Genomic DNA, 12,975 nt, shown 5'->3' on the forward strand with positions numbered 1-12,975 from the left:
TCTATTAAAACGTAATTTATTCCTGTGATCAAAGCTGTATTTTCAGCATCATTACTCCAGTCTTCAATTTGATTTGATGCTCATTTATTATAAATTATTATTTCTGCTCAATTATTAAGACTATTCTTTTATATTTAGAACGTTTCTTAGAACTACATCTTTATCATTATTTTTATCGTTACTGGTGTGAATGAGCTTTTAATAATGATAATAATGTTATTAGCTTTATGATTCAAACCTAACAAATGTCTTTGCCAAATATATTTCTTTAAATTAAATTACTCTTAATATTATACTTTGTTTTCTTATTTAGACATTTTAGTTTGTCAAATACATTTTATAGGGTTCCTGTATAAAACCTAACAGTGTTTTGATTTCAGGAAGGCTTATTGATTGACTTTTGATACATTTTTATACTTACTTTCACAAATTACATTATGATTGATCTATATGACATTCAAAACCAATTTTATAAACTCAAATTAGCTCTAATTTCCAGCAAAAGTTCAACAGGAACCTGAATTCATTGGATTCAGACAATCAAGGACTCCAACTGCAGCATCCCCAATCACCATATAAACAGCAGTAACTCTACCCACAATCCCCTCCACCCAGAATGCCCTTCTGACGTGAAACAAAACCAAAGAGATGGCGGGAGATAAAGAGAGGACGTCATACATGCATCACTTGTTGTTCTTGCAGTAGTTTGCGTAGTTACTGCAGGCCTTCTTCATGTCGGTGAGAAAGGAAGGGACGCCCGTCTGAGGCGAAAACACATTCGTCAACACCATTACATGAATAATCACACATTACATGAATTAATCTACAGCCGGCTCACCTTAGCAGCCCAGTTCACCAGCCACGTCGGTATCATTCCTCCGGGATTATCAAAGTAGTTCATAAACACTGGAATATGATTCAAACAAACACAGTTAGAGGAGCCTCCTACAGTATACATGTGTGTGTGTGTGTGTACCTTTGGTACCGCCGGAGCCATCGCTCTCAATAGCCAGACTCTGTTTGTAATCCTTGACCCGGATCACGCTTCTCTTCTCTGGACACTGAGACACGGGCGAGCTCTTGGCTAAAACCACCCAGATCTTCCGTCCTCCCACGTCCAGATCCCGTCGCTCCCTCACGTAAACATACTGAAGAGGGTTAAGGGCTCACGGAGAGAGAAATGCAGATTTATTTGAAGCAAATATTATTATAAATTAAGAAACCCTGGCCAGCATTTACACAAATCTGTCTATTCCCATACACGCTGTATTTTTCCGAGCGTGATGTGCGTCTGTAGGATACATCCCTGTTGGACAGAGGTAATGGATATTTCACCTCCCAGTATATGGCTTTCTGCCCACTGTAGTCTTTCTCGTGCAGCTCTGAGGACGACACACACACACACAGTCAGTTCACTTATACACTTTACAGTAAGGTCTCATGTTGACGTTAACATTAGATAACTACATTAGTTAACATGAACTAATACTTCAACAGCAGTGGTCTCAAACTCATTTCCTGGAGTTCCACTGTCCTGTATAGTTTAACTACAAACCTAATTAAACACACCTGAACCAGGTAATCAAGTTCTTGTTAGGCATACTAGGGCTGTGTCTGAAATCGCCCCCTATAGCTTTAAATAATGAGCAATTTCAGAAGACAGCCATTTGTAGTGGTGTCCAAAGCCATAGTGGATGTTATCGAGTGCACTCATTCAATCCCACAATGCACCACAATAACAAGTGTACAACTGATGTCCACTCAACGGCTAGAGAATACCCATAATGCACTGTGTGAGTCATGTGCCAAATTAATTCCTGTGTCTGACCAGAAGATGGCGCCCACAGCTGAATCATCTATTTTCCAAACCGCTGGTCCAATGTGGGTACAGCGTAATATCATACAAGTATAAAATCCTTTTTAATTGATTATTAAAATTGTTTAATTAAGGTTTATACACAGTTTCCATGACAGAGTTATGGATAAATCTTTTCATTCCTACTGGAGCAGCCAGTTTGCTAAGTTTCAGATAATTATTAAACAGCAAAAACACAAACTATGTAAAAGCAGCAGCCCTTCAAACTGACTCTGTGTCTGAATTCACTCTCTCGTTTTCAGTCACTCCTTCAAGTGGAGTAATGTAGGGAAAAGTGAATGAGGGTATAGGGGACACAGCCAAGAAACTTCCTGGCAGGTTTGTTGGAGCTAAACTCTGCAGGACAATGACTACATTAAACTACTAATATCCACCCTAAAGCCATCCTAGGTGTATATGACTATCTTCTTTCAGACGAACACAATCGGTGATATATTTTAAAAATATCCTGGCTCTTCCAAGCTTTATAATGGAAGTTAAGAGGGGGGCCAGATTTTAAAGCCAAAAAAAAAAATGCATTCATCCATCAAAAATTTAATCCATACGGCTCCAGGGGGTTAATAAAGGCCTTCTGAAGTGAAGTGATGAGTTTTTGTGTAAAAAAAAATAAAAAAAATCCATATTTAAAAATTTTTATATAAACTATAATAACTAACTTCCAGCAGATGAATGTATGCATCGATTTGCGGTGGAAGACTGACCTCTGACCTGATGCATGTCGTAATGATGAACGCAGAAGAGCAGAGGAGAGAGCAAAACAAAACACCGGTCATGAATTAGAGGTCTAAAACAAGAAATTTTTAAGAGAAATGTCAGAGGATTTCAATATAAGAGAAGAAGAGCTTGAGTTTGTTGCACAGCCCTATTTGTTTGAACAGCAAGAGGCTTACAATTATAAAGATTGGAAGACCAAAGAGATTTTAATATCTCCGATTGTGTTCGTCTGAGAGAAGACAGTCATATACACCTAGAATGGCTTGGGGGTGAGTAAATCATGGGATAATTTTTATTTTAGGGTGAACTATCCCTTTAAATAACCTATATAACATAGCCTCATTTGGATAAAATTCACAAATTAAAAGATACACTTAAGCTAATCTTAATGCAACACTATTAAATGTCATTTTAGAGACACCGTGTGCTTCAATTTTGTGGCAATAGTTCAAGAGGATGGTTTTCAGTTCCAGTAAGACACAAAGTGACATCCATGTTGTCTGTAGAGGAAAACTTGGCTGACCTGCACCAAAACCAGACCTGAACCTTTACTGAACACATCTAGCGTCTCTAAACCTTCCCAGAAGACTGGAAGCAATCAGGGAGGACAAACATTTCAGGGTTTGAATTTAAACATTGCATTGATGCAAAAACAGCTTCACATTGTGAAACACTTCAGTTCAAAACTGACTAATATTATAAAACGGACTCTAAATTCAGATTGGATTATATACGCTCAAATCATTTATACAATGAGGAAGAACTAGTCACTGGATTTGCCAGATTGGCATCAAATCTTTCAAAGAAATTAGTAACTAGATATAATTGAGCAGAACTCTGAGCAGCAGGATCATTATAGTTAACTAAAATTAAAACTGAAACCATAAAATATAAAATGACTTGATACTAGAAATACAATAATACGGAAGAGGATCAGGGCCAAGCAATAATAAAAAAATAAAACCATCTCGAGATTAAAGTTGTTAAATTTCGAGAAAAAAGTCTAAATAAAATGTTGAGAATAAACTCGTTAAATTACGAGAAAAAAGTCGTTAGATTATAAGAACAAATTCGTTCAATTATGAGAAAAAAGTAGTTAAATTTCAAGCAAAAAGTCGATAAAATGTTGAGAATAGTCATTAAATTACGAGAAAAAAGTCGTTAAATTATGAGAACAAATTAATAATTCAAATTCAATTTAACAACTTTTTTCTCATAATTTAACGAATTTGTTCTCGTAATTTAACGACTATTCAACATTTTATCGACTTTTTGCTTGAAATTTAACGTTTTTTCTTGTAATTTAACGAGTTTATTCTCAACATTTTATCTAGACTGTTTTCTTGAAATTTAACGTTTTTTCTTGTAATTTAACGAGTTTATTCTCAACATTTTATCTAGACTGTTTTCTTGAAATTTAACGTTTTTTCTCGTAATTTAACGAGTTTATTCTCAACATTTTATCTTGACTGTTTTCTTGAAATGTAACGCGTTTTTCTCAAAAATTTTAGAACTTTAATCTTGAGATGTTTTTTTTTAAATTATTATCATTGCTTGGCCTGAATCCTCTTCCATACAATAAACTTTAACAATCTTTTTTTTTTTTTTTTTTTTTTCAGCTGGATGCCATGGAAACATTTCTAATTTTCATTTAGATGTACTAAAAAACTAAAATTAAGACAAAATAAATAAAAACATATATAAAAAAAAAAAAAAAACTGAAAATATAAAATAAACAGTTCAAAATATTAACAAACACTATAACAAAATAATAAATCAAATCAAATAAATAAAATAACAGCCATGTGTAACATGCCGTGTCACAGGCGTGTTTGTTTGAGGTCTGAACGGGTCACACGGGTGTATCTAGCGCATGATGCAAATGATGCATTCAGCGAACAAGGGTGGAGGCAAACGCGTTTATGTGTGATTGTAATCACAAGCGATGGTTGACTGATTTAACGTAAACCACATTTCACTGCTCTGGTGGTCCGACACAATATTCAATTACACAAAGCAAAGATGTGCGTTCAATGTAATAATCCATGTTGCAGACAAAACTACAGAGAAAAGTGACTGAACAAAGACATGATGTTCAGAACAAAACAAGTCCTGTAGTCTGACAAACATTTATTTAGAAGAAAACGCAATGATGACTGTGCAGCGTGAAATAATAAATGCCTGTAAATGTCTGTTATGCAATCAAGATCTGGAGGTCAGTTTGTGCCGTTCCGTGTATAAACTAGCGTTTGGGTGGGATTTCTCCAGAGTTATGCCACAGGAAAAGCACTCAAGGGGACGCACATCAGGACATAAGCACAACCGCTGTCAGATGCATGAGGCTCTTCATGAAAGATCAGCTCAAACACATGCGTACGTCTGGAGCCAGAGATGTGTTTCCAATAAAACGGCACTCCACCCTCATGCACACTCACACACAGCTATTCACGGTCTGTTTGTGTTTGCGGGAAATACACCACCCTGCCATGTCATACTTCAAAATTGCTTCAAAAGCTAGTTTCATTAAATATATAGTTTTTTATCAAATGCAAGGATAAGAAAAAAAAGATGTTTCCAAATAATAATGCATTATAAAAGAGATTGTAATCGCTGGTGATATCTTTTGGACAGCAAAAACAGCTTTCATGTCCCAAACTCGAGCACAAAGTGATTTTTAAAGATGGTTTAATAGTTCCCAGATCCAGAGAGAACATGTTTGTGGACCAGAACAAGCTCCGTATTGATGATTATCAACGTTAATGTTGTTTAAATGGTCATTTCATTGAAGAAATTTCCTGAGCATTTCCGAAATGCAATACTCATAATATTTCAACACAAAAGTCTTTCCCTAGTCCCTACTTAACAAATATAAACTGCAAAGCAGTGTTGTCAAAAGTACAGATGTCATTACTGAAATTTTAACAATGTGACGCTTTGAGCAGTGTTGAGCGGATTAGTAAACACCTCTGATTGGCCGTTGCATTGACGCACTCATCAGATATGTCTGTGATTGGCTACAATGATCAACGCTTCAAAAACATGCTGTAAATAGACATTGAGCGCTTACACAGATACACACGGGAGCGTTTGAAAGCAGGCGTCTATCAGCGGACCGGTCTGCTGCCGCTTTCCAATTCAATCACTTCTGTGTGCACTCAAACGCTCCCGTGCATTGATCATTGTAGCCAATCACAGACGTATCTGTTGAGCTCGTGAACACAACGACCAATCGGAAGTGTTTACGAATCCGCTCAGCAGTGCTCAAAGCATCACATTTTTTAAATGTCAGTTTATACTTGGTATCGAAGTTGATACTTTTGACAACTCTACGGCAAAAACAACTCGTTCAGAAAGCATCATGGTTATGCCGTCACAATCACAATCTCATTACCGTACCACCCCACTTTTACATATTAACAACTCTGTAAAACAAATGATAAATGACCATGTGAACTACAGTACGTGGACATCACTTAAATCCAGAAGTCTTAAAGGTACAGCATCAAAAACAGCAAGTTTAATTGTAATGCTTGCGAGTCATTTTTGAACATATTTTAGTATGGGAATCAATTTTTGATGTGTCAAGACTAAAATATTATTAATATATTATTGAAATATTTGTATTAATATTATTAATATATTTGTAAAAAATTTTTAGAGTTTTTTTTTTTTTTTTGAAATAATTATATATATAATTAATTACATGATGTGGCGATTAATTAACCACAAATTACCCCTAAAAGATCATTTGAAATCATTATTGTGTAAAGCATCATATTGACAAAAAGAAATATGTTATTTGATTAACCTAACATTGATTGCACATAAACTTGTGGACCATGAGATTGAATAAATAATTGCTAAATTTAATTATTTTGGATGAACTACACCTTTTAATTTTTTTGTTTAAATATGAAAATATGAACTTATTTTTAAATTAAATTAAATTATACTCTAAATAAGAAACTAAAACTGCCAGTAGGTGGCAGTAAATGTCTTAATGATTAAGTCATTCATTCAATCATTTATTCGATTATTCAAAATGCGGATTCAGAAATTAAATGCTCTCTGTGTGTTGCTCGAAGTCGACGAACAGTTCTGCCTTTTCTTTATATTTTCATTGGCAAAACTGAGCAAAACAGACAATATTGTGTATAAAACAACAATATGAACTTCTTATTTATTGAACTTTTGTAGAAAGCAGACAGAAAAAAGTGACATCATAAATAAACTACAGAAAAATTTACTTTTTTTTAACTTAATTTTACTCTGTTGCCACCTATTGACCATTGCAGCATTTGTAACTGATAATCTTTTACATAAATATGAAAGTTTATGCAATCAAACTGAATATACTTTGAAAACATTCAAGTAATATGTTATTCGGTTTGTTAGAAAACAAAGCTGAAAATAGTTTGCAGTTTTTATGCATTTAGAGATGAAGAAATTGGTCACAACTACTAAATTATGACTGTTTTTAACTTTATAACTAGATTTCAGTGGAAAGCTAAATTGCTATAAACTGTATGTAGGCCACTTTAAACGTGACATCATATCCTGAGCTCTGTAACTGGTCCTCTGCCATCTCATTTTTAATTATTAACAATAAAAAACACTTTTGATTAAAAATTAAACAGGTTTTTATGATGTTTAAAACAATGAGATTCAAAGTACAAACCTGCTCAGTGTACAGAAATCTGATCCAGGGTCAGTTTCTGCCTTTCACATGCTTATGGTTGAGCTTATAAAGACTAAAGGATCTGATTCTGGATCAGTCCACTGAGAAAGTCGATATATACAAGCCTGTGCAGCTCTACTGTACTAAGCACATCACTACCAAACAACACAGCGTCTTCTACACACATGACAATGACAGAATAAACACTGGGTCAGTCTACTGGGACTCTAAATTTACATGACGTACCAGTCCAGTTCCCTGCGTATCTGAACGGATCTGACCACCATCAAGAGGAGAAACTTCAGAATGTGGAAAAACAGTAGAAAAATGTAAAAAACAAGCCATATGATGCATTTCAAGTGGGCAACAAGTTTATTTGAGCTCCACAAGAGTAAGTTAACATAACTTTAAGACACTTAAAGGGATAGTTCACCCAAAAATGAAAATTTGATGTTTATCTGCTTACCCCCAGGGCATCCAAGATGTAGATGACTTTTTTTCTTCAGTCGAACGCAAATTATGATTTTTAACTGCAACCGCTGCCGTCTGTCAGTCAAATAATAGCAGTGATTGGGAACTTGAACAATAAGAGTCGAAAAAACTTCCATAGACAAATCCAAATTAAACCCTGCGGCTCGTGACGATACATTGATGTCCTAAGACACGAAACGATCGGTTTGTGCGAGAAACCGAACAGTATTTATATAATTTTTTACCTCTAATACACCACTATGTCCAACTGCGTTCAGCTTCCGGCTAGTGAGGTCTGATCGCGCTCTGACAACGGAAGTGATGTCTCGCGCTCATTGAAGTATATGGGCGAGACATCACTTCCGTCATCACAACGCGTTTTTTGACCTCACTAACAGGAAGCTGAACGAAGTTGGACATAGTGGTGTATTAGAGGTAAAAATTATATAAATAATGTTCGGTTTCTCGCACAAACCGATCGTTTCGTGTCTTAGGACATTAATGTGTCGTCACGAGCCGCAGGTTTTAATTTTGATTTCTCTAAGCAAGTTTTATTTACTGTTATAGTTGAAGTTCCCATCTACTGCTATTATTTGACTGACAGACGGCAGCGGTTTTAGTTAAAAATCATCATTTGTGTTCGACTGAAGAAAAAAAAGTCACCTACATCTTGGATGCACTGGGGGTAAGCAGATAAACCTCAAATTTTCATTTTTGGGTGAAGTACCCCTTTAAAGGGGTCATGAACTGTGTTGTTTTATAATGTTTCCTGAGGTGCACTTATAATGTTAGTATGCTTTTTACATCCAAAATTGTCATAATTTAGAAATAAAAGGCATTTTTCCTACCCTGATTTTATATGAATAAAGCTGACTACTTTACTTACATTAGTCAAGCCATGTTTTTTACCCACAGCAAAAGCTTGTTTGAGTTGTTCTGCTACAGAAATGGGTGTATCACATATAATCTCTTTAATAATGATTCATGACTGTAGGAATCTGTCTAAACCTGCCCTACAACTAATACTGGGAGTCAAATGATCTAGATTCTAAGGCTGAAGGGTGAATTTTTATGAAATAATGGTTTTAATGAAAATGTTTGATTGTGACTTCTGAAGTCCCATACCTTTGACATAGGAGTCCCACTGTCTCCTGTAGTTGAGATCCATGTAAACATCTGCGCAGAGATCTGGAGAGCAGCTGGGCAGAGAACCGAACACTTTGTACTCGTACAAACCGGTTTCCTGTTGAGCACGACATAAAAGACAAATGCATCACAAACACACACCACATCACAGCCAGAGCCTGTAATACTGATCAAGCATCGTGATATATGGCTGATTCATGTGATGATACACATGCACTGGATGGTAAACTGATCCCAGTGCATGAAGGACGCCGGATTCTCTTGAATGCATCAGTCACGGTTGCTTTTGCTTGTATGTTATGAATAACTGAAACATCTGGATCTTTTTTAATGGGCGAGTTTGGTCATTTCAAGCAGACTGAGCCAAATAATTGAAATACAATTAATTTTTTTTCTAATCAAGTTCAAACAAAGACATGCTTGTTTTCTCTAGCAGTTGTTGTCTATGTTGATTTAATCGAACTAGTATTTCAATTAGAATAATTTTATAATACATTATAATTCCAGTATTATCCTATTTTGTTATTAATTATGCGACAACTAGCCCCGGTCTCCTGTGTTATTTGTTAGCACAATGCAGTGCTTTCACAGTAATATGTTTTGTCATATTACAGTATGTTCAATATTATACACTAGCATGTTTGCTTTGGGCAGTGTATAGTTGTACTCAATACTCAAACTTAACTATTGCATTGTGTTAAACTATTTTCTGATATGTATGATGTTGCATACTCAGATGATGTTTCGCATTGCATTGTTTTGATTGTGCGCAGGGCGCGTGCGCATTGTGTCATTCATCATATATTCACCTTGTTATACAGTCTGTATATTTTGACGTCCATGGTCTCGGTGAAGAACTCCCACCCGCCGTCGAGCTGCGGCTCGTCCAGCTCGGTCCACGCCTGCTCGAACTCCTCATCACTGAACATCAGAGCCATGTTCCTGTATCCGCGCGAGTCAGGAGTCATGTGAACGCGGAAGCTGACGTCAAAGCGCAGCTGATCGCGCGCCACGTGCTCACGCATTTCGGTTCACGCTTAAATGTTTTGTATATGGAATGTTTTATCATATAATATACATGTTCACTGTGTGCTTTTCTTCTTTTTATATAATAAATAAATATATATAAAGTAAAAATGCCAGTCTGCCATTCATTATCTCAAAATAAACTCCAACCAGCCTGACATGGGGACAGGAGACATTCAATGCCGTAACTTTTGTTACCAGATGATACTCTATACCTATACAGCCTGTTACAAGACTAACCAGCTCAAATATTTATACTCCACCAGATTCATAACAGGCCCATCAATTAATCAGAAATGGGCTGTGTGTCATAATAGTTGTGAAAATGTAATAAAATAAAGGGTTAGATCTAGGCTAAGCTGATTGTTAAGAACCTATAATGAAACATGTATATAAAAAAAGCTGTTACAACTAAAGCCCCTTTATGTTTATGAGTGTTTGTATGAAATCTGTTCATCAAAGAACGGTTTGGTGAGAATTGCATTGAATGAACTCAACAAGTTGCAAAACTGGATCCAAATGACCAAACTCTCAGTGCTCTTTGCTGTCAGTCAGAGAGATCCGAGCGATGTCCGTCACCGCGTGCTGCATTTGAGGAAAGATTTCCTCCGGGAAGGAAGACTGTAGACAACACCCTGTATCACATTACAAGAAAAAAGAAGCAGAAAAACACACTGGATGCTTGAGTCGCACATTTAAGAGCAGAAGACAGAGCCAATTCAAATTACGAAACCATTCAAATTCACATTCATATATATTCAAATGTATATCCACTCACAGAGGTTGTGTAGGGTTTTATTGTCACGTCAGATACAAAGACTGAAATAAATATTATACGTGCTCTGTGTTCATTTATTAGGCTATTTATTGTAAAAGTGTAAGATTTTGCAACAAATATAACCAACTAAATACACACAGTGTTGGGGAAAGTTACTTTTAAAAGTAATGCATTACAATATTGCGTTACTCCCTATAAAAGTAACTAAGTGTGTTACTTAGTTATTTTTTATAGAAGGTAATGTGCTACGTTACTTTTGGGTTACTTTTTCTCATCTGGTCTGGGCTGTCAAAATCGAGTGGTCGAGGGTCTGTCCAAATAAACTTGCCTCCACTTGACAAAGTTGAATGCACTTCAAAATGGCAGAGGGGATTCCCCCAAGGGGAAGTGCTTAGGGAGTTTTTCACGAGTTGAGAAAAGTTACTTTAAAAAGTAATGCATTAGAATATTGCGTTACTCCCCTTACTTTTTCTCATCTTGACTGGGCTGTTTGTTTGATTTTATAACAACAACAAAAAAAATATTTTTGTCGCATGTAACGGTCCTCTCGCACACCAAAATTGAAATAAATAAGCCTCAGGCTGAAGGAAATGCGCATTTACACCTGTACAGTAATCTAAACAAAAAAGTAATCTGATTACATATCTCAAGTTACTTGTAATGCGTTACTCCCACCACTGTCTCAAAGTGGAGTTAAACGCAGCCCAGGTCCCTCCGAAAGGAGTTAAGGCCCGTTCACACCAAGAACGGTAACTATAAAGTTAACTATAAAGATAACTATTTTTGTGTCCACAACAAAGAACGATAATGGTCTGTTTATTCTAACCTCACGAGCTGCGGTTTCAAAGTGTGCACAACATGTTTTTTCTGTTCTTGTTGCATTTACAGGCTTTAACCAGCAGATCTCCTCAGCATGCTATGTTTCATGCTTTGTCGCGTCCAGCGTAGACAGCTTTTAGCTGCTGCGACGGTGTAACAGTGAATTTAGCTGATAAAGTCAATATAGTGGAATAAAAACAACGCCTAGTATTTTTCACTGGAACTTCAAAGGAAGCAAGACAATGTTGTTGTCAAAACTAACGCTGGATACCTGAGGTAATTTTATGTTACACTGTTTGCTAGCCTGACATAATGATATCACCGTTAACTTCTCACCATTTATTCCAAGGGTATGACCGATTGTTTTCCATATATCCATTTTCTTTAAAGTATCCTTGAAAAGGGGGTTTGACTTGTCAAACAGTGGTGGCTTTTTCTGGACCATGGCGATTAACTTCTCCGCAATGTTGTCCGCCATTTTAAATGCGCAGGTCCTTGAATTAGAACAGATTCTGATTGGCTGTCAGTGTTTTATCGTTTAACAGCTGGAAAAAAAAATATTCTGAAAGTGATCCCAACGATATCGACAACCGGCGGCCAAGTAGCACATCCGTTCTGCGCCTGCATAAGATGAAATGCCTTTACGAACCAGCAGGTGGCAGTATCTGAACAGCCAATTAGAATGATCAGATGGCCTGATGGACGAACAAGATCAGAAAAAAAAAGCTGAAAAAAAAGCTGAAGAGGACCAACTTCAGCCGACGGTGCAGAACACACTGAGAAAACTTAGTCGGCCGACGTACAAAAACTGCCTGATGGCCGACTGTCAGCTTGGCGTGTTCCTGCCTTTATTCTCTATATCAGTGCATACTGTTACTAAACTCCTAAGAAACACCTCCATTATAGTCTTGAGGTATTTTTCACGTAGAATAATGGTCGATTTGCGTTAGTACTGTGTTGAAACTCATGGTAATAAGGGGCGGGACATTTCCCAAACACGCTTAAAGTGCTTGACCAATCAAAACACACTGGTCCAGCTGACCAATCAGAGCATATTGTGCTTTTCTGAAGGAGGGGCTTCATAGAGACAGGAACTAAACAGAGCGTTACTAACAGACTGGGAAGAAAGGAGCTGCAACAATGTCAAATATTCTAGCAGAGCCCAAAAACAAAATCAAGACTTTGTAAAAGGGCCTCTTTAATGTTGCAATGATATACCTATGTCATGAGCATTACCTTACTTATATTTAAAGCTTTAACCAGAATTAATTTTACACAAACACACAGCCAACTTGATATAGTTCCTCTAAATTAACTTTATAACGTGACCATCAGCATATATCATGCAGGCAGATGATATGGTTTTCCAAATTTTACAGCTTACGCCCCTCCCCGTGTGTTCAGACTGAAGCAGCGCTAGTTCACATGGAGGAGGAGGAACTCAGACGCACATCTAGTGAATGAGAC

General features: G+C 36.5%; 1 protein-coding gene across 1 annotated transcript; it reads right to left on the reverse strand.

Annotated features, from left to right (window-relative positions):
* Positions 1-272: 272 nt before the first annotated feature.
* pctp (phosphatidylcholine transfer protein) lies at positions 273-9,970 on the reverse strand. Its single transcript, XM_067371101.1, has 6 exons — positions 9,695-9,970; positions 8,865-8,982; positions 1,303-1,382; positions 977-1,148; positions 839-906; positions 273-761 (listed from the first exon to the last, which is right to left on the reverse strand). The coding sequence occupies exons 1-6, from the start codon at positions 9,908-9,910 to the stop codon at positions 684-686; spliced, it is 732 nt and encodes a 243-aa protein (XP_067227202.1). The 5' UTR covers positions 9,911-9,970; the 3' UTR covers positions 273-683.
* Positions 9,971-12,975: the final 3,005 nt, after the last annotated feature.

Source organism: Chanodichthys erythropterus, chromosome 3, assembly GCF_024489055.1.
Source record: "Chanodichthys erythropterus isolate Z2021 chromosome 3, ASM2448905v1, whole genome shotgun sequence".
NCBI lineage: Eukaryota > Metazoa > Chordata > Actinopteri > Cypriniformes > Xenocyprididae > Chanodichthys > Chanodichthys erythropterus.